Source organism: Salvelinus fontinalis, chromosome 16 (genome assembly GCF_029448725.1).
Source record: "Salvelinus fontinalis isolate EN_2023a chromosome 16, ASM2944872v1, whole genome shotgun sequence".
Taxonomy (NCBI): Eukaryota; Metazoa; Chordata; class Actinopteri; order Salmoniformes; family Salmonidae; genus Salvelinus; species Salvelinus fontinalis.
This window is the reverse complement of record NC_074680.1, coordinates 40,017,270-40,038,329: the sequence shown is the minus strand read 5'-3', so window position 1 is coordinate 40,038,329 and position 21,060 is coordinate 40,017,270. Positions and strand designations below refer to the sequence as shown.

Here is a 21,060-nt window from a genome sequence, read left to right as displayed (position 1 = left end):
CAAATATTGTGAGTTATCTTCTTATTTTCTCATCTATAATGATTACTTTTAAAACGTAGCATTGGACTAAACTATAATAAGCTTCCCTATGATGTGTCAACAAGGGGGTGATGGACATTGAGATACTGTAAGTGATGCTTGAACATCCTCACCTGGACTTTGGCAAGTTTCCTGTTTACAGAGGTGGAGTCTCCTGACAGGTCAGACCAGCGCTGGAGCTCCTCCTTGGCAGAGGCCAGCCAATCATTGAAGTCCCTCACAGCTTCCAAGTAGTGCTCATGCTCTGTCACTCTGTTCTCCATGGCCTGAACCTTACCCTGGGGGATGGACAGCATACAGAGACTGGGTTAGGCTGCTTGCCCATAGAGTACACTGTGAACCAGGACTGTTAGGATATTTTCTAGATGCATTAACAAAGTCTGTTTCAACAACCATACTAGATGGATTACGGCTAATAACACAAACAGAAAATGGTTTCTACCATTATCGTCAGACTTAATGTTCTTATACAAAGGAGAGACGTATGTGTGTAACTGTCATCCTCTTGGAGCAGGGCTTGATTACCTTGACGACAGCGGTAATGTCAGCGAAGTGTGCATTGAGTTCCATTCTCTGCTCCGGACCAAAGGCCTGGTCACCTGTCTTCTCATGCAGCTCTGCAGCCGTCTCTGTCAGCCTGGCCAGTGGTCCTGCGTGGGCCTCCACGTCAGCCTGGAGGGCTCTGAGGCGCTCCAGGAGATAGGCCTTCTCCTTCAGGCCTGGCTGCTGGTCCAGGGCCAGACCCACCTATAATTACATGTATCGTTAGATTACTAATACATTTTAGTAATCTAGCGAATGTTCTTATCCAGAGTGACTTACAATCAGTGCATTCAAATAAGGATATATCACAATCAATCAAGTGAGACCTTCAAAATAGCTCATATATGCTAAATCAGTGGTAGTAAGAAAAGACTAGTGCATTCGTCTGAATCTCACCTCCTGCTCCACAGACTCCATCCACTGCTGCAGCTGCCCCTTACTATCCTGGTAGATACTCCACTGGGCTACCGTCCATTCCAGACGACTGAGGAAGGATACACACATGTAGAGATTAAACATAAACAGAGGTGATCGATAGATAGATAAATAGGAAATACAACAGTATACAGTACCTGTGACAACTCATGGAGGTCATGAGCATGCTGGCCCAGGCGTCCTTCAGGTTCTGTAACTGGGAGCAGATGGCCTCCTGTCCCTCCACACTGTTGTGCTTCAGAACCTGCTCGCCCTTCCCTACCGCCATGTTCAGCTTCACCTCGCCCTCGCCTTTCATCAGCAGGATGTCCTGGAACACACAAAGATCAAAACAAATCAAATCCAACTTTATTTTAGTTTAGTTAAAGACTTGTTCATCAACCATGGACAATATTGTTCATTGAAATATTGATCTTCAATGCCTCAAGTTATCATATTGCAAAACACCAAAGTAAGGTGTCTATCTTAGTGCCAATCTGAAATGGCACCCTATTCCCTATAGAGGGCATTACTTTTGTCCAGAGTCAATTAGGGTCATTGTGTCTGACCTGTACCAGAAATGTTATTTTCCAGTTGATAGGCCTTTCCAACCCTGCACCCAAATACTTTTATTCAAGGACTATTGAGTTGAGCACGCCAATTCTTGATTCTACTAACCTGTACAAGTCCCAGTCTCTTCTCCAGCGTCACCTTGTTCCCCAGGGTACTGTTGAGGGTCCCCAGTCGTTCCTTCATCCCGTTTAGCCAGGACCAGGTGCTCTGCAGGGTCTCCTTAAAGGCCTCCTGTTCCTGTAGGTTTACCTGGCAGCACCTCAGCCTCTCCCTCACCCTTCGCAGCAGAGCCTGGTGCTGAGACTGCAGCCCCGCAGCCGCCCGTGTCTCACCACCGTCGCCTCGTCCACCTTCATTCAAGACCTGTGACTCCTGACACAGTCGCTCGAAAGAGTCCCTCTCTTTGAGCACTTCCTGGTGGTATTCCTCCACCCCCTCCAGTGTTGCCTTCTCAAGACCCTTGTGTTTCTCCTCAGGCAGCTCTGAGGTCACCCTCTGCTCCATGTGTTCCAGCCACTGACTCAGCTTCTTCAGACGCCCCTCAAACCTGACAGAGATATTATATCACCATGTCACAGTCAGGGACTCATACACATCTATGACTGTATTCCTGAGGCCCACTCCTGGGCTTCAAGGGTGCATCTAAATATTATAAAACTCTAAATTCTAAATTCTCTTCTCTCCCCCCATCTGTACTGATGTGAAAGATCTGGATAGAGCAACACCTGGATAGGCCTGGATAAGTTAAGATGAAAGAAAGGAGAGGAGGAGAGGAAGTCTCTTTATATTATTGAGATCCATTCCAAGTATATTTTACCCATTTAGTTGTGCAGTGCTGTCCTCCAGGGCCTGCTGGTTGAGTCTACACTGCTCAACATAACGGTCCCAGTCCTGCTGGATGGAGGAGAGGTGCTGCTGCACCTGGCCAGCGCTGGCCTTAGGGAGGTGGAGCAGGAGCTTCTCCCCTTCCTCACACACCTGAGTCAGACGTACCTCCCCTTCCTCCACACGCTCCAGCGCCCCCTAAAGGATAGGAGGTCACATGTCAAGGGAAACACTTGAACAAGATTAAATCTAATCCTGGACAAAAAAGCAGACTCAAGAGAAAATGTTAATTTAAAAAGTTTTTAGTCAAGGCCTAGACTTAATCTGCGTTGAAGAAACCGACCCTAAGCGATTGATGATTAATAGTATATTTGAGGGTTATGGTTTCTATGGGTTCTATGCTCATTTTGAACTGCACCTTTAGCTTCTGGAGTTTACGCTGCACGATGCTAGTGTCTCCTGATCGGTCAGAGCACTCCTTCACTACCTCCCTCTGCTCAGACAGCCAGCTGTGGAACTCCCGAACCAGGTCTACAGAACAAGAGAGACAGATATCATCATCATCATCACTATCATCATCTTATTCATTATATTGTCATTGTCATGGTCCAAGAGTAGTTTAGAATAGACTAGACTAGACTACAATAGAACAAAATAAAGAATAGAGCAGAACAGAATAAAAGAGAACATTGGCTGACAGCCGTGGTATATCAGACTGTATACCACGGGTATGACAAAACATTTATTTTTACTGCTCTAATTACGTAACCAGTTTATAATAGCAATAAGGCACCTGTGGGTTTTGTGATATATGGCCAATATACCACGGCTAAGGGCTGTGACCAGGCACTCTGCGTTGCGTCGTCCATAAGAACAGCCCTTAGCCGTGGTATATTGGCCATATACCACACCTCTTAATTATAACCCCTCTTAGGAACCAGCCATCCTCACCGTTGAAGTGTTTTTGCAGGCCGTGTTGCAGGGAGGCCAGGGTCCTAGAGGAAAGCTGGTTGACAGACTCATAGCCCTTGATAAGGTCAGTGAGTGCACTACCCAGCCCAGCCAGCTCCTCAGAAGGGTACTTCCGACACAGAGTGTTCAGGCTCTCCCTGGTGGAATCTATGCTGCCTTGCTGGTTCTGAAGGTCCTTCTGGAGGTCCTGTTATGCAATTTACATACATATGAATTGAACACATACAGCAATAATAATATAAAGAATAACAAGTGTGAGCTCTCAGAACAAGAACTTAGTATAGTCGGGAAGAGGGAAAAGGCCTTGTTCAGGGAAGAGTGAGGTGGAAAGCGATGGTGGATGCCCTATGCTCCCAAGGCAGCGAAGAGGACTAAGTCAAGTAAAATCTCAGGTAAAACCTGTTTCCATTCAATGTCTACGTACCTTGACTCTGCAGATGTCCTCTAGGTCAGATCCAATCGGTGAGCTCGTCAGGGACTGCTCTATGCTCTTCAGCCAATCAGACATCTGGGTAATGTAGTCCTCTAACTGCTTTCTCTGGGAGCTGAAGTCCCTGAGGTTTCCCCTGGCCTGCTCACATAGCTTCTGCACCTGGCTCAGCTTTTTCCTCAGGTCCGCCTCCAGCACCTGAAATAAACACACAGAATATTGATTAGCACCAGCTGAAGTTGTATGGGGCAAACCAACAGAGGATGAGTTTACCTAAATGTTTTAGCACTATTGTTCATCCATTGCCTACCAATGGATTTAAAATGATACTAGGGAAACTCACATTGTGTCAGTTAGTTAAAAAGTTGCCCTGAACTTATAGAACTTAAAAGAAGAATTTCCAAAATTATAGATTGGAAGTTTGGGAAGTTTGGGCTTCAAACCAATCGTGTGCGGTACCTGTAGTTTGGCGGGAGTGTCCTGGCTACAGTTGAGTTGCTTCAGTTCTGACACTTTCCCTTGCAGGGTCACAAGCTGGTGCTCTTTCTTCCCCATCTCCAACTGGATAGAGAGAGAGGGAATGCAAAAAGAGACAACTAGATTTTCTAGTTTAATATAGAGATTGAGCACTTGGGATTTGGCAGCTGCAGGACTGGAACGTCTGAAATTCAGTCTAACTAATTGAACTCAGCATGTAACAGACCCCATTTAAGTTCCTCTCCTGTTTCCCTTAAATGACAGTAGTAAGGAATATCTTATTTCTGTGAATGTGTGACTCCATCCATGTATCCTACCTGTAATGCAGAGAGTCTGGCCTCCATTCTCTGGCTGCCAATGAGGTTATTCAGGCTTTCACTGAGTTCCATCATTGAGCTGTTGGTCCAGCCCTCGATCTCCTCACTGATCTGCTGCACGTCATCCGACAACGCCAGGCTTTGGCTCAGATGCTCAATGTTGTCTTCAATCCTCTCGGACACCTGGAATGTAAAGGGACTAAATCAACCTCTGTAAATTCACAAAACTGTGCGGGCAAAATAAATCACGAGAGAACAAGATTGGTAATAACAGAGATGGACAAACTAAAATACTCATAGATGGAACTTAAGAAACTGTCCCAAAACAGAGAGCAGTGGATGACCTATGCTCCTCACAGAGTAAAAGGGCTGGTTTCCCAGGCCCAGATTAGGCCTTCTCCTGGACAAAAAAGCATGCTTAAGGGAAAGTGCTTTTTAGTCGAGGACTAGGCTTCCGGGAAACTGTCTCAAAGGGTTTAAGTCAAGTCAAGGATCCCTATAAGCTGTTGCTCCTGCAGCAACTACTCTTTCTGGGGTCCATTCTTCCTGATAACCTATGGTCCTTACAGTCAGAGTAAAAGGGTCAAGTCAAGTCTGGTCTTTTGGACTCCAATGGCAATATCACTATTGTACCTCGTGTTTTTTATTCAATTGTGTGTGTCCCTATTGTCCATGTAGACTTACCTCGAGCCACTGGTCTACTAGAGTCTGCATGTCTGTCGTCATCAGCTGAGCATCACAGTCTGGGATCTTCCTCAGATCACACAGCAGAAGTTTTCCTTTACTGGAGAACTGGTCCAGGTCACTCTGCTTGGCCAACATCTCTGCCTTCACTGCTTCATGCTGTATAAGTACAGATGAGAAAACAGTGGGAAAGAAGAGCAAAATGTTTTTCTTTTGAAGTTCAATGTATAATCATAGTAGCAATAATAAGATAATAGCTATTAACTGTGTATACAGGTTTATACGAGAACTGAGATGAACGTCATTATCCTAACCTTAGCCAGCGATTTTTTGGTCTCCTCGTGGTCTTTCAGAGCCGAGCCGATGTCAGCCACAGCCTCAGTGTTCTCCATGGTGGCGGCTATGGATGTCCTCAGGTTATGGTATTCTCTCATCAGCTCCACCAGAACACTGCACTGCTCCTGCCTGACAACACACATCTCTTCAAATGACTAAATTGTGGGGTGATTTGAATTCTGGATTTGAATTGTTGAAGTGTTCATATACTCTCTTGGATGAGCTACAGTACGTTAGATAAAATAAAATGGTATTGGTTGTGTACACAGTTTAGCAGGTGTTATAGCGGTGCATCGAAATGCACCGCTATAATGTTATGTGTTATGTTACTAGCTGCTAACAATGCTGTCAAATGTCAAACAATTCAAATGTAAAAAATGAATAAATAAATTCAAGAATGGCGAGATGAATCCAATTAACAACCCAAATAGCACTTTAGCAGTATCAAAATGCAATCTATACATACGTACACAAGAAATACTAAGGATGATGTGTACAGCAGTAGATATAGCACAGTAAGCTATGTCAAGAATCCAGTATATAAATAAATATCTACACAAGTTTGCTGCTATTTACATGTGTGTGATGAGTTTAGATTGTGATATAAGCAACTATACAAGATCATTTGGTCTTCAACATTTGATGCTGAAGACAGAGCCCTACCTGTCAGTTATGAGTCTCTTGGTATCCTCCCAGGTGGTTTCCAAGAGGCTGATCTCCCTGAGAACCTCCCCGGCCAGCTCTGCATCTCTCTGGGCTAGTTGCTGACCCTTGTCCCTGAGCCACTGCTCCTCGTGTTGTTGAGACTGGAGCTCATCCTCCAGCTGGTTAAAGAACCGCAGCCTTGACACCAAAGAAGAAAAGACTGTGTTACAGCCAGCTATTCACAATTCATCCAGAGATAATGTGAAAATGGAACTCATGATTGAAAACACCAAGCACACTGGCCAGAATCCTAGCTACCTCTGCTGCAGGGCGAGTGGGCTGGGTTCTCGCAGGCTCTGCTGGTCCGCCTTCTCCTTGATGTCCTCCACGCTTTTCAACAGCTGTTCCTTCCTCTGTCTGAAGGAGCTCCATAGCGCTCCCAGGGCCTCTGCCTCGCTCTGCTTGGTCCCAAGCAGATTCCTCACTGTGTCCAGCTCCCCGCTGAGACCATCAGCGAGCACCCGGCACGACGTCCGGGACCCAGACCCCTCCACACCGCTCACCATGTGGAGGTGGCCTTCAATCAAATCAAATTGTATTTGTAAAGCACATTTCATAGCACATTGTGCTTCAGAGGAAAACATACATATAATAAACAATAGATATGAAATAAACAATATAAATACCTTTACAGAGGCTGCTGTCCAGGCCGGCTGCCAGGGTCTCCAGACTGCTGATGTCTGGGACGATGGCCTCCAGTTCTCTCTGTAGTTCCTCCACCCGACCATGGTCCCAGCTCCCTGAACTCTCCACCGTCTGCCTCAAGCCTCGTAGTACCCCCACAGCCGCACCGTGGGTCTGTAAGGGAGGAGGCATAACACAGACGTTTTTATTTTGGCCTCTGACATGTTAAGCAGATTTAACCACTTTTTAATGACTTTCCCAAACCTTTAAACCTAATCTTTAACCCTTAACTTAACCCAGGTTTTGAAAATGCTTATGAAAATGGTTTTTAAAATGGTTATAAAATGGTTATGAAAATGGTCCGGTTATGTTGTAGGTGTCACATGTGTCAAACTCATACCACGGAGGGCCAAGTGTCTGCAGGTTTTCACTCATTACTTGTACTTGATTGATTAATTAATATCACTAATCAGTAAAGAACTCCCTCGGCTGGTTCTCTAGGTCTTAAAAAAAGAAACCCGCCATGGAATGAGTTTGACACACCTGTTGTAGGACCTTTTTCTTACCTCCAAGAAGGCCTCCAGCTTCCCCAAGCAGTCCAGTCGGAGCTCAGCCAGCTGCTGGACCTCCAGGTAGGGCTGTAGGCAGCTGACCTGTCTCCCCTGGAGGAGCTGAGCATCCTGGGGTTCACACGAGGCACACAGCCCCTCTGTCTGGAGCTCCAAGCTCTCCCTCACACCACTCTGCTTCTGAAGAGCCGCTAGTGTTTCCTACAGCAGACCATACAGGGTACAGAGGACAACGAGCAGGAGCAAGAGGAGGAAGAGGAGGGGGATGAAGAGGAAAAATTTAAATACATTTCTTGTAGTAGAACAGTCAGACAAAAAAAACATGATTGACTTGTTGACCATGGTTCATACCTTGACTTGGGCCACAGCAGGCTGCAGGTCAGTGATGTTGACCAGGGAGGTTGAGTGGAGGGTGGAGAGGAGGGTCTCAGACCACTGAGAGAACTTCAACAAGGACTGGTCAAACTGCTCCACCTGGAACAGCTGGCTCTGGAGCTCCTTGATTCTGTACCGTATACAAATAACAGGAAAATCACATACAGTGCCATGAAAAAGTATTTGCCCCCTTTCCAAAAAGTTATACTTTTAAATCATCTGTCCATAAACATCCTTCCAAGAATCTTGATGATCATCCAGGTGCTTCCAGGTGCTTTTTAGCAAACTTGAGTCACATTTTTGGACGAGATGGGTCCCATTATGCCTGGTGAAAACCAAACACTGCATTCTACAGTAAGAACATCATAACAACAGTCAAGTATTGTTGTGGTAATGTGATGGTTTGGGGATGTTTTGCTGCCTCAGGACCTGGACGACTTGCCTTAATAGAAGGAACCATGAATTCTGCTCTGTATCAGAGAATTCTACAGGAGAATGTCAGGACATCTGTCTGTGAGCTGAAGCTGAAGCGCATCTGGGTCATGCAGCAAGACAATGATCCAAAACACACAGTCAAATCCACATGACAATGGCTAAAAAGCAACAAATTTGAAGTTTTGGAATGGCCTAGTCAAAGTTTAGACCTAATCCCAATTGAGATGTTGTGGCAGGACTTGAAATGAGCAGTTCATGCTTGAAAACTCACAAATCTCACTGAGTTAAAGCAGTTCTGGATGCAAGAGTGGGCCAGAATTCCTCCACAGCGATGTGAGAGACTGATTAACAACTACATGAAGTATTTGGTTGCAGTCATTGCAGCTGAAGGTGGCACAACCACTTATTGAGTGTAACGGGCAAATGCTTTTTCACACGGGAGAATTGGGTGTTGTATAACTTTGTTAATTAAATAAATAAATAAATAAATATTGTAAACTCAGGTTCCCTTTATCTAATATTAGGTTTTGGTTGAAGATCTGATGACATTCAGTATCGAAAATATGCAAACATAGAGAAAATCTAAAAGGGCTCAAATACTTTTTCACACCACTGTTCCTCTACAATGCTGTGTGCTGTCAGTACCAGTAAGACGTAATTAAGTTGGAAATGTGATGTTACCAAACCAACTTGATTTGGAAGATGTACAGGATCCATTTGCCAACAATGAGGGTCAGACTGGAATGAGGTATGTGAGCTCTGGTCAACAGCAGTGCACTACATAGTATAGTAATGTTGGAAGCAGTCTGACTGAATCAATGTGTTACTGCTGAACCGAGTGACACACACACCATCTTCTGACTGACCTGTAAGGGATGAGTTCATTCTGGGAGTTCCATCTCTTCTTAAGCTGCTCTAAGTCATCACTGAGCTGCCTTGCCTTCTCCTCTGGGGCGGTGGGGTACAGGGATGTCCCTGAGGCCACCAGGCCTTCATGAAGGGGCTCCAGCGACACCACCTCAGACTGCAAGTCCTACAGAAGATAAGCTTTTGTTGAACATCTATGCCAGCAAGCCTTTACAAAAACACTTTTAATGGAGAATCTTCAGGCTTAATCTGTGTTTCGGAAACTGTCCCTAAATGCATATGGAAGCTCTGCAGGATCAGTCCAGGAACATGGATTGAAAATGTATGAATTTACAGTACCTGCAGGTCCTGCAGCTCACTCTCCAGCTTGGTTTTATCTGCAGGCAGGCAATGGCTCTCAGATTTGGATGTAGACTCACATCTCTCCAAGCAGGATACAAAGCTAGAACGATCCTTCTCATACCTGAAACAAAGTATCCAAGTTTAAGAACAAGACGGGCACTTCAAAAACGTACAAAAACAAATGTTTTACATCAATATTTCACAGCTGAAGGGCCGGTTTCCCGGATCCACATTACGCCTTGACTAAAAAGAACTTTAGATCAAGGTTCTTTAGATGCATTAGTCCAGCACTAGGCATAATGTGTGCCCGGGAAAACAGTCCAAAATGTCTCCCTCCAGCCTAGCCTTCCTACTTTTGCCATAGAGACAGCACTTTCTCCAGTGTGTTCTGTTTTTCTTTGGCCTGCCCTAGACTCTGGTCATAGCTGGTCTGTAGAGCGGCCACTGCTCTCTCAGCCTGCTCCCTGTCACTGAGTCTACGTGCCCCAGCAGACAGGGGCAACAAGGCTGCCTTCAGGCTCTCCAAGCTCTGGGACACATCCTAGGGGGATAAACCACAGAATTAAATACATTTGACTAATACAACACTATATACAAGGTTGGGTACGTTACTTTCTAAATGTTATCCGTTACAGTTACTAGTTACCTGTCCAAAATTGTAATCAGTGATGTAACTTTTGGATTACCCAAACTCAGTAATGGAATCGGATTACTTTTGGATTACTTTCGCTTTAAGAGGCATTAGAAGAAGACTACAAGGATCCATGAACACGTTTGACTTGGACTTGTGGTCAGACTTGCTCAGGTAGAACAAACTTAAACTTGCGCCTTTTTCAATTATAAATTGAATGTCATTGAGAAAACCGAATGGTGTCATATTGTATTTTTCACAAACATCTTTGCTGAATTTAAAAGCAATCCAAGAAGCAATCAACTCGTTTTTCTAAGTTATATGTAATCTGATTACAATATTTCTGCTGATAACGTAACTGATTACAGTTACAGTTTTTTTGTAATCAGATTACATGTAACCAATAACATGTAACCAGTAACTCCCCAACCCTGACTATTTATTATGTACTATATAGCTCTGTAAAGACAACACTATTGAACAAACAGCAAGACAATATTGTCAATAAAATGGCAGAACCTCATTCGTGGCAGTGTGGCATGGAGACATTGCAAATGTACAACCTTAAAGTGTAAAATGTGTATCTCCAAGAACAGGAAACAGTAGAAGGAACCCATTGTGGCCTTCATGTCTGACATGAAATTAGGAAAATGAAGTAGCCTAAGCAAGTAATTAAATAAGTAGTTGTCAATACATTGTAATGACGAAACCAGAGAGAAAGACATACCATGTGGTTCTGGAGACATTTGTAGGTCTCTGACGAGGAGGTACAGGAAGTGACAGGATGGTCCAGTTTCTTATGGAGATCACCAAGTGTTGTTTTGGCCTTTAAATAACATAATTCAGACAATCATTGATTTTGATATTCATCATTTCCTCTAACACTTCTTTTTTTTTTTTTTTCGTTAAATTTTTTTATCCCCTTTTCTCGTGGTATCCAATCGCTAGTAATTACTATCTTGTCTCATCGCTACAACTCCCATACGGCTCGGGAGAGACGAAGGTCAAAAGCCACGCGTCCTCCGAAGCACAACCAAACCAAGCCGCACTGCTTCTTAACACAGCGCGCCTCAAACCCGGAAGCCAGCCGCACCAATGTGTCGGAGGAAACACTGTGCACCTGGCCCCCTTGGTTAGCACGCACTGCGCCCGGCCCGCCACAGGAGTCTCTGGAGCGCGATGAGACAAGGATATCCCTACCGGCCAAACCCTCCCTAACCCGGACGACGCTAGGCCAATTGTGGGCGCGAACCCAGAGACTCTGGTGGCGCAGCTAGCACTGCGATGCAGTGCCCTAGACCACTGCACCACCCAGGAGGCCTCCTCTAACACTTCTAAGGGTTATTTTCATTGGTTCTAGTGGTGACGTATAGCTAGTGGTAATTCTACTCGTTCTCCTGAGGTTACTCAAGAATAAACAAAAGTCTTTATTTCAGTCGTACCTCTTCCAGGCTGGTGTTGAAGCGGTGCTGTGTGGAGGAGCTCTCCTGCAGCTGTCCTTCTAGCTGCTCCACACTCTCCCTGAGCTCCTCCCAGTATCTGCAGATGAAAAGATAACACTCAGCAACCTTTGGTAGCACAAAGCAAAAGAGCCTTGCATAGATAAAACACATAGGAACTTGAATGTCCAGAACAAGAACTCAATATACAGTATTATGACTAACTTTAACATGCAGTATATAATGCAATTAATGATTAACCCTGAAAAAAAAGATTTGCAGTTAAAAACATCGGTAAATACATTCATCATTTACATTACATCAACATTTCTGTTGATCTTACCCAGAGAAATGTACATTTACATTACATGTACATGTTTACAGTCAGGGCATTCAACTAAAGTAGGTAAAAACATCCACACGTCAGTACCTGCCGATCTGGGTGAGCCGAGCCTTGATACGGGCTGCCTCCCCAGACGAGATGAACTGGGCCAGGGCCTGGGAGTGGGCCTCGAGCTGGGATAACACCTCCGCCTTGTCCCCCAGCTCCACACCCACCGCCTGGGAGGCCGGAGGAGGATAATGATTGTTACCTAATGCTATTGTTTTTTTTTATTGTCAGATCATTTTTGTCGGCAAGTTTTAATGGTTTAAAGGTTCAATGTTTGAGTCATTCAAGTTAAGGTATGAATGATCTGTTGGAATGAGCTACCTTGATTTGATCACTGATTTGAGTCAAAGATGGAAAATCTTGTAAACCATCAACATGTTGTGCATACTGTCTAGAGAAAATGTGGGTGAACATATAAAGGAAATGCAGAGGTGGCTTACAGTACCTTTACTGTGTTGATCTGTTGTCCAAGTGGAGCAGCAGAACTCTTTAGAGCATCCATTTCTTTCTCTTTCTCAGAGATCCACGAGGAGAAGGTCTCAAACTCTGTCCCAAACCGAGTCCACTGATTCTTCATCCCATCAAGAGCCTTGGCGCTAGAAAAGAGTGCGACTAATTGAGTTTTATCACAAAACTGGGTAGCTAAACATTACAACAAAGAGTTCCGAGCCCATATTCATAAAGTGTCTGAGAGTAGGAGTGCTGATCTAGGATCAGGTCCTCCCTCTCCATGTAATGTTATTCATTATGATCTAAAAGGCTAAACTGATCCTAGATCAACAATCCTAAACTGAGACCTTTTATGAATAAAGGATCAGATTAGAATCTCGACTAGGAGGAAGAGGAGGAGGCGGAGCAGGAGGAGGAACAGGAGGAGCAGGAGGGGAAGGAGGAGAAGGAGGAGGAGAAGGAGGAGAAGTAGGAGGAGGAGGAGGGGGAGAGGAGTTGTTGTATTTACTCTTTCTTGAGGCCAGCCTCCACTTTGTCCAGCTGTTCGCTGAGGGAGCGGGCTTGCTCCAGTAACAAGGTGGTGTTCTTTGGGCCAAGCTGGATCTCTGCTGCTTTCCTCAACAAGGTGTTCACCATGCAGGCTTCTTCTTCACTCTGCTTTAAAAGGACCTGTATGACAACGGAAAATGTGAGAGTCAGAATGTCACTGACACTTTGTGATATGACTAGGTTGAATTATTCTTGAAAGTTTTTAAAATCTTAATTTCACATCTCAATATCTAGCCTGAATAGCCAACCTTGAAAGATAGACACGATAAGGAGCCTAAATTACCCAAATATACACTTGATGGGAGAAGTGATCACCGATCACTGCACCTGTACATAGCTCATCTGTAAATAGCCCATCCAATCTACCGCATTCCCATACTGTATTTATTTATTTATTTATCTTTCTCCTTTGCACCCCAGTATCTCAACTTGCGCATTCATCCTCTGCACATCCTACCATTCCAGTGTTTAATTGCTATATTGTAATTACTTTGCCACCATGGCCTATTTATTGCCTTACCTCTCTTATCCTACCTTATTTGCACATGCAGTATATAGATTTTCCTACTGTATTATTGATTGAATGTTTGTTTATTCCATGTGTAACTCTGTGTTGTTATATGTGTCGAACTGCTTTGCTTTATCTTGGCCAGGTCACAGTTGCAAATTGAGAACTTGTTCTCAACTAGCATACCTCATTAACTTCTCTAGGATAGGGGGCAGCATTTTAACGTTTGGATGAAAAGCATACCCAAATTCAACTGCCAGCTACTCATCCCCAGAAGATAAGATATGCATAGTATTAGTATATTTGGATAGAAAACACTCTGAAGTTTCTAAAACTGTTTGAATCATGTCTGTGAGTATAACAGCACTTATTTCGCAGGCGAAACCCCGAGGACAAAACATTCAGATTTTTTTTTTTGGAGGTCACTCTCTTTTCAATGGATTTTCATTAATTTTCATTCATCTAATTGACCTTCTTGCAGTTCCTACCGCTTCCACTGGATGTCAACAGTCTTTAGAAATTGGTTGAGGGTTTTTCCTTTGTGTAATGAAGAAGTACGGCCATCTTGATTGTGGTTCACTCGAAGTGTCCTGTTTGTTAGAGGCGCATGACCAGAAGGCTAGCTACAGTTTGTTTTGATCCTGTATTGAACACAGATTATCCCGTCTTCAATTTTATCGATTATTTACGTTAAAAAATACCTAAAGTTGTTTTACAAAAGTAGTTTGAAATGTTTTGGCAAAGTTTACAGGTAACTTTTGAGATATTTTGTAGTCACGTTTCACAAGTTGGAACCAGGGTTTTTATGGATCAAACGTGCCAAATAAATGGACATTTTGGATATATATCGACGAAATTAATCGAAGAAAAGGAGCAATTGTGATGTTTATGGGACATATTGGAGTGCCATCAACAGAAGCTCGTCAAAGGTAAGGCATGAATTATATTTTTATTTCTGCTTTTTGTGTCGCGCCTGCAGGGTTGAAATATGCTTCTCTCTCTTTGTTTACTATGGTGCTAACTCAGATAATAGCATCGTTTGCTTTCGCCGAAAAGCCTATTTGAATTCTGACATGTTGGCTGGATTCACAACCAGTGTAGCTTTAATTTGGTATCTTTCATGTGTGATTTAATGAAAGTTAGATTTTTCTAGTAATTTATTTGAATTTGGCGCTCTGTGAAACAGTAGCGTCCCGCCTAAACTCAGATTTTTGGATATAAATATGAACTTTACTGAACAAAACATACATGTATTGTGTAAAGTCCTATGAGTGCCATCTGATGAAGATCATCAAAGGTTAGTGATTCATGTTATCTCTATTTCTGCTTTTTGTTACTCCACTCTTTGGCTGGAAAAATGGCTGTGTTTTTCTGTGGCTATGTACTGACCTAACATAATCATTTGGTGTGCTTTCGCCGTAAATCCTTTTTTAAATCAGACATGTTGTCTGTATTCACAACAAGTGTAGCTTTAATTTGGGGTCTTTCCTTTGTGATTTCATGAAAGTTTGATTTTTATAGTAATTTATTTGAATTTGGCGCTCTGCATTTTTACTTTTGGCCAAGTGGGACGTTAGCGTCCCACATATCCCAGAGAAGTTAAATAAAGGTGAAATAAAATAAAATAATAAAATTGCTATTGGCTCCTTGATTTGTTGCTAAAAATTCCCAGATTACGTTTTGCCGTTGCCACGACAACATCACAGCACCTATTTGCCTTGCTGTGGCAGAGCTGCGGTCCCGACGTAATGTTTTCACCCCCCTCTCTCGCCACACTCCCTCTCCCTTTGGGGTTCTCTGCCTATGTGTGCACCATTCTCCACCAAATCTCCCCAAAGGCAGTCTGAAAAGTAGTGGAATTTGGTGCAAGACTCTTTCACCAATAAAAGTCGCTGGAGGGGTATGAAAACTCACTATATAGAGACAAATACGCTAAATTGCCAACACTGGATGGGATTGCGTGCTTCTACATGCTTCTACATCTGCATTGCTTGCTGTTTGGGGTTTAGGCTGGGTTTCTGTATAGCACTTTGTGACATTGGCTGATGTAAAAAGAGCTTTATAAATACATTTCATTGATTAATTGACTGATTCCAAAAAGCCCTGCTAACTGTCAACTATCATTCAAAAGTGTCAACTGTCACACTAACATGTTCACCAAATTCACTTCTCACTCACCCTGGCCTGGTCCAGTTCAGTAGCCAGGCTCTCTGGGCTGCTAAAGTTCAGGTCTCTGTCTATGACAGAGAGCGCCCTGGTAACAAACTCCTGCACTGTCCTCTGCTGGCTGTCAAACTCCTGCCACGCAGACAGAGTCACCTGGGGGACAAATGGGACATTCAATACACAGATTAATACCATGACACCTGGGGACAAACAAAGATAATTGATCACAGATAATAAACACATGTACAGATGGACAAACGGGGACATTGAGTACACAGATAATACACAGAGGAACACATGGGGACATTGAGTACACAGACAATACACAGAGGAACACATGGGGACATTCAGTACACAGACAATACACAGAGGAACACATGGGGACATTCAGTACACAGATCAACACCTTGATATGGTCTGTACTGTTACATCTTCATCTTAGACAGGTCAGCTTTGTAACGCACACTACAAAGACCACAACAAAAGACAGCACCTAATGGGACGATTTCCCTGACACATAATAAGCCTAGTCCTGGACTATGAACCATCTTAAATACAGAATCTAATTTAACATACATTTTTGTCCAGGACTGGCCTTAATCTGTGTCTAGGAAACTGACACTAAAGCCCTGGAACAAGAGCAAGAGGATTTCCAATACCCCCAGAAGGTACAGTCTGGTGAGAGAGCTCACCTCTAACTCCTGCTCCTGTGAGTCCATGGTGTGGTCCATATTGCTGAGTGTTGTCTCCAGACTCTGTAGGTCCTGCTGTAAGGTCTCCCCCAGCCCCTCCTCAGCCTGTAGCTGATGGCCCCTATCGATCTGCTGCCTCACATCCTTCCTCTTCATACGTAGACGCTTCAGCTGTTGCTGCAGGCAGGAGAGAGGAGACAATCAACGTGTTTGGTGTTTGGATCTCATTTAAAGGCTGTAAACATTATATAGTGTATTACGTTTTGACTGTTCATTATGACATTATACATATATATATTTTTTTTTTTACAACCACAAAAAGCATAATTTTCTTTCATGAATACAATATAAAGCTCCATATCAATGTTTGTTGCCTCAACTCAATTATTTAACATTGCAGAAACCTTTGAGAATAGTTCAATCTAATTAATCAAAATTTAAAAAATGACACAATAAAATTACATAACAATAGCAAGGCTATATACAGGGGGTACCGGTACCGAGTCAATGTGCGGGGGTACAGGTTAGTCAAGGTAATTTGTAAAGTGACTATGCATAGATAATAAACAGCGAGTAGCAGCAGTGTAAAAACAAAAGGGGGGGGGGGGTCAATGTAAATAGTCCGGGTGGCCATTTGATTAATTGTTCAACAGTCTTAAGGCTTGGGGGTAGAAGCTGTTAAGGAGCCTTTAGGTCCAAGACTTGGAGCTCCGGTATCGCTTGCCGTGTGGTAGCAGAGAAAACAGTCTATCACTAGGCTGGCTGGAGTCTTTGAAAAATGTTTGGGCCTTCCTCTGACACCGCCTGGTATAGAGGTCCTGCATGGCAGGAAGCTTGGCCCCAGTGATGTACTGGGCCGTATGCACTACCCTCTGTAGCGCCGTACAGTCAAGTGACGAACAGTTCCTCTCCAGTCCGACTTACCTGGTGAACCTGGAGCAATTGCTGGGCCTCCCTGACGGTCTCAGAGTCCAGTATCCTGGTCACCTCCAGGTGTACCTCCTGCTGACCCTGCACCAGCTCATCCAGTGCACCACGCACCTCCTCCCTGAACTGCACACAGTCCCCCACCGCCAGCACCACCTTCTCAGACTGGGAGACAACAAGAACACAGAGGAAAGAAATTACATTCTGCAACTCTCAAAAACAATATAGAAAAAAAGGAAACACTATCACCACCGTTTTCAAACCAAGGTAGATGAACACTGGAACCAACTGAACATGAATACTGTTCTTTAACTCTTGGTACGACAATGAACTCTTGGCAGGACAATTGATTTATGAAGGTTGCTTCATAAATCTATATTTTATTGTTAAAACCAACTAGTTTACAACGAATGGCTCTTTCAGACAGGAAGAAAACACAGTGGAAAATGATACGGCCTCACTCAGTGATAAGACATACCATCGACCCTAACATCACCCTGAAGAGACATAACAGTGAACGGACAATCCAAAGACAGAGGGAGTGTGGCATTGTGGGTACAAGAGAGCAGAAAAGACTGGCACCCAAGCTAGCCATCTAATGCTGTGATTCTTCCATCCTCCGTTCTTCTGTCCTGGTGAGCATGTAAGGATGACAGTATGCTTCAGTGCTCGCTGGCTTATTTCAAACACTTTTATCATCTTGATTGACCATATTATGTTGATTGGAAATGTGTCTCCTGCTCTGCTCTCAACCCTCCCCTACAACACACAAATATATTTAGGAGGAGCACAGTGTCAGCTGCAGTCTCAGTCTTTCCTTACCTCAGTGAGATAGGAGAGGAGGCCCTTGAAGTTGGTGGAAAGTTTATTAATTGCCCCAGCCTGACTCTGTGCATCCGTCTCGGAGCAGATCTCTATCAGCACAGCCAGCCGGGACTTCAGCCAGCCCAGGTTCCCCTCCTGCAGCTCTGCATCGTTCCTCAGCTCCTGGAGAGGGGAGAGCGGGAAGTGGCATAGGTTATCAAGCTTACCTAGGTCTGTGATAGCCTCAAATCCATGTTGTATGTACTGAAGACAACTCTATTGTTGCCATGCACCATAAAGTAAGAGCTGTGGGTTAACAAGGTGCAGACCAATGGCACATAAACTCTATATTGCTCCCAGTAATTTACTGGAGAACTAGCTGCCTTCAGGACATACAGTATGGATATGAGGCTAGGTCAATGATATCTGCCTTCAGGACATACAGTATGGATACGAGGATAGGTCTGTGAAATCTCTGCCTAGTCTAACACATAGAGCATGAGGGATTCCCATCATACTTACTGTTATGGTGGCCTTGACCTGTCCGTGCTTGCTGGGGTCGTTGGCTCTGTTCCTGAGCAGTCTGAGTTGGCTCTCTTTAGACGAAAGCCAGGCTGACAACTCGGAGAACCTTAGATGAACATGGGCAAAGTATGATCATACTGTATAGCCATCTAATATTTCAGTTTTCATTAGGTTAAAAAGGATTGGTGGTTTGTCATTAGTCAGTGCATCAATGTGGATAGTGAGTGAAAGAGAAAAGATCCAAAAACAAAATGTTACAAAAAACAAAACAAAATGATATGTTATGTTAACAATGATACAAATCATGATTGTGACAGTCTTGAATCACTATCATTCGTGAGGCCTTGTTACCTGGTGTTAAACTCCTCCCACTTATCAGGGTGCTGCATCAGATTGTGATGGGTGCTATCTATCTCCTCCCAGAGCTCAGAGTAGGCCTTCTTAGAGCTGTTCAGGGTCTGGTGGGCTGGGTTGCTGTCCGGAAGCTTCTGACACAGTTCCTCCATCAGTTGTAGTTTCTTCTCACACAGAGACTGAGGACCCTTCTCCCTGAAGAAGTCCTGCAGGACGGTAAAGATACATCGTTCATGTGACAAACTCTCTCACAGGGAGACATCAAGTGCTAAATTAATCAAATTGCTTTTCTGAAATATGCACTGCGGACCAGCACAGTGACTGTCTTAGTACCAGGCTAGGGGTCCCGACACATTCACTACCTGATATGGGCTGGATGAGCTATTCCAAAACTGGGGTATACGTACCCCCAGGGGTACACGCAATGCTGTCGGGGGTACGCCAAATAAATATGTGATTCACATTTACATGTAATTTTTTAAAAAATGTTATCTTCACATTTAGTAAGGCCTGCTACCAGCAATACTACACCTGAACTTGTCGACGACACAAGTTGTTCTGCTTCCACGAGCACATCCAATGCTAGAATCAGTAATTATACATTTGTTGTTAGCCCAGCTAGCATGGACACTAACAGTTGTGAATCTGATGCAGCTGAAGAGCTAGGCCCCTTTTTTCTCAATTTCCGCCTGAATGACGTGCCCAAAGTAAACTGCCTGTTGCTCAGGCCCTGTAGCCAGGATATGCATATAATTGGTACCATTGGAAAGAAAACACTTTGAAGTTTGTGGAAATGTTAAAATAATGTAAGAGAATATAAAACATAGATATGGTAGGAGAAAATCCAAAGAAAAACCAACTTTTTTTGAGAGACCATGCTCTTACAATGGCAAGTATAAGGGCATACTGAAAATTAGCTCCTAGGATGCAATTCCTATGGCTTCCACAGGGTGTCAGCAGTCTATTTTCAAGGTTTCAGGCTTGTAACTTCCAAAACGAATAAGAAATATCAGTTTGGGTACAGGGACACAGTCTTGGAAATTCGAGTTTGCGCGCGCCATGAAGACAGGACGCACCTGCTAAAGTCGATTTCCTATTGAACATACTTCTTTCCATAAGAAATATTATAGTTTGATTACATTTTAGGGTATCTGAGGAGTAAATAGAAACGTATTTTGACTTGTTGAAACAAAGTTTTCGGATTCCTTTCTCTGCATGTTGAACGAGTAGATTACTCAAATCAATGGCGCTAACTAAACTGACTTTTTGGGATATAAAGAAGGATTTTATCTAACAAAACAACACTACATGTTATAGCTGGGACCCTTTGGATGACAAATCAGAGGAAGATTTTCAAAAAGTAAGTGAATATTTAATCGCTATTTGTGAATTTATGAAACCTGTGCCGGTGGAAAAATATTTTGATGTGGGGCACCTTCCTCAAACAATCGCATGGCATGTTTTCGCTGTAATAGCTACTGTAAATCGGTCAGTACAGTTAGATAAACACGAATTTAAGCTTTCAACCGATATAAGACACTTATATGTACCTAAATGTTTAATATCCATACTTTTTATGATTATTTAATTGAATTGCCTGCCCTCCAGTTTCACCGGAAGTTGTCCCGCTAGCGGGACGCCTAGGCTTAAAAAAAGCACCGAACAACAGACAGGGACGTTGGACCATCGAAAAGGGGCAAATATGATGAGACCTACATTGAGTTGGGGTTAATTTATATTGGGAGTAGTGCCTTTCCTCAGCCACAGTGTGTTATATGTGCTAATATCTCACAACTCGGTGAAACCTTCACTCTTGCGCAGACATTTAGAAACAAAGTATGCCCATTTAAAAAATAAGGCAAAAATAAATTAGCGAGAATTAAGACGACTTTCAAGTAGTAAGACATGTATAAAAAGCAGATACCATTAATAATAAGGGGCTTGATGTGTCTTATATGGTGAGTTACCGAGTGGCTAGGACAGGCAAGCCCCATACTATTTTGGAGGACTTAATTCTTCCTGCTGCCGTGGGGATATGGCTGGGACAATGCTGGGGGAAAAGGCCCAAAACTATACAGATATTGCCTTCATCAAACA

The 21,060-nt window shown here is 43.6% G+C and overlaps 1 protein-coding gene across 15 annotated transcripts in view; it reads right to left on the bottom strand.

The window, feature by feature from the left end:
• Window positions 1–21,060, bottom strand: part of LOC129813153 (nesprin-1-like) — a 156,460-nt gene that overhangs the window by 80,528 nt on the left and 54,872 nt on the right. For all 15 annotated transcript variants that reach the window (XM_055865385.1, XM_055865391.1, XM_055865396.1 and 12 more), the window contains 32 exons: window positions 18,961–19,169; window positions 18,607–18,715; window positions 18,103–18,267; window positions 17,278–17,445; window positions 16,354–16,530; window positions 15,674–15,814; window positions 12,947–13,107; window positions 12,434–12,584; window positions 12,028–12,158; window positions 11,601–11,697; window positions 10,886–10,984; window positions 9,881–10,068; window positions 9,525–9,648; window positions 9,185–9,351; window positions 7,860–8,013; window positions 7,506–7,709; window positions 6,942–7,113; window positions 6,574–6,832; window positions 6,274–6,453; window positions 5,589–5,739; window positions 5,275–5,433; window positions 4,591–4,773; window positions 4,256–4,357; window positions 3,791–3,994; window positions 3,346–3,553; window positions 2,813–2,925; window positions 2,387–2,592; window positions 1,675–2,116; window positions 1,155–1,327; window positions 979–1,066; window positions 565–786; window positions 153–317 (listed from right to left, as the gene is read on the bottom strand). In XM_055865385.1, coding sequence (XP_055721360.1) covers window positions 153–317; window positions 565–786; window positions 979–1,066; window positions 1,155–1,327; window positions 1,675–2,116; window positions 2,387–2,592; window positions 2,813–2,925; window positions 3,346–3,553; window positions 3,791–3,994; window positions 4,256–4,357; window positions 4,591–4,773; window positions 5,275–5,433; window positions 5,589–5,739; window positions 6,274–6,453; window positions 6,574–6,832; window positions 6,942–7,113; window positions 7,506–7,709; window positions 7,860–8,013; window positions 9,185–9,351; window positions 9,525–9,648; window positions 9,881–10,068; window positions 10,886–10,984; window positions 11,601–11,697; window positions 12,028–12,158; window positions 12,434–12,584; window positions 12,947–13,107; window positions 15,674–15,814; window positions 16,354–16,530; window positions 17,278–17,445; window positions 18,103–18,267; window positions 18,607–18,715; window positions 18,961–19,169 — 5,472 coding nt within the window. The remainder of the gene's footprint in view (window positions 1–152; window positions 318–564; window positions 787–978; window positions 1,067–1,154; window positions 1,328–1,674; window positions 2,117–2,386; window positions 2,593–2,812; window positions 2,926–3,345; window positions 3,554–3,790; window positions 3,995–4,255; window positions 4,358–4,590; window positions 4,774–5,274; window positions 5,434–5,588; window positions 5,740–6,273; window positions 6,454–6,573; window positions 6,833–6,941; window positions 7,114–7,505; window positions 7,710–7,859; window positions 8,014–9,184; window positions 9,352–9,524; window positions 9,649–9,880; window positions 10,069–10,885; window positions 10,985–11,600; window positions 11,698–12,027; window positions 12,159–12,433; window positions 12,585–12,946; window positions 13,108–15,673; window positions 15,815–16,353; window positions 16,531–17,277; window positions 17,446–18,102; window positions 18,268–18,606; window positions 18,716–18,960; window positions 19,170–21,060) is intronic.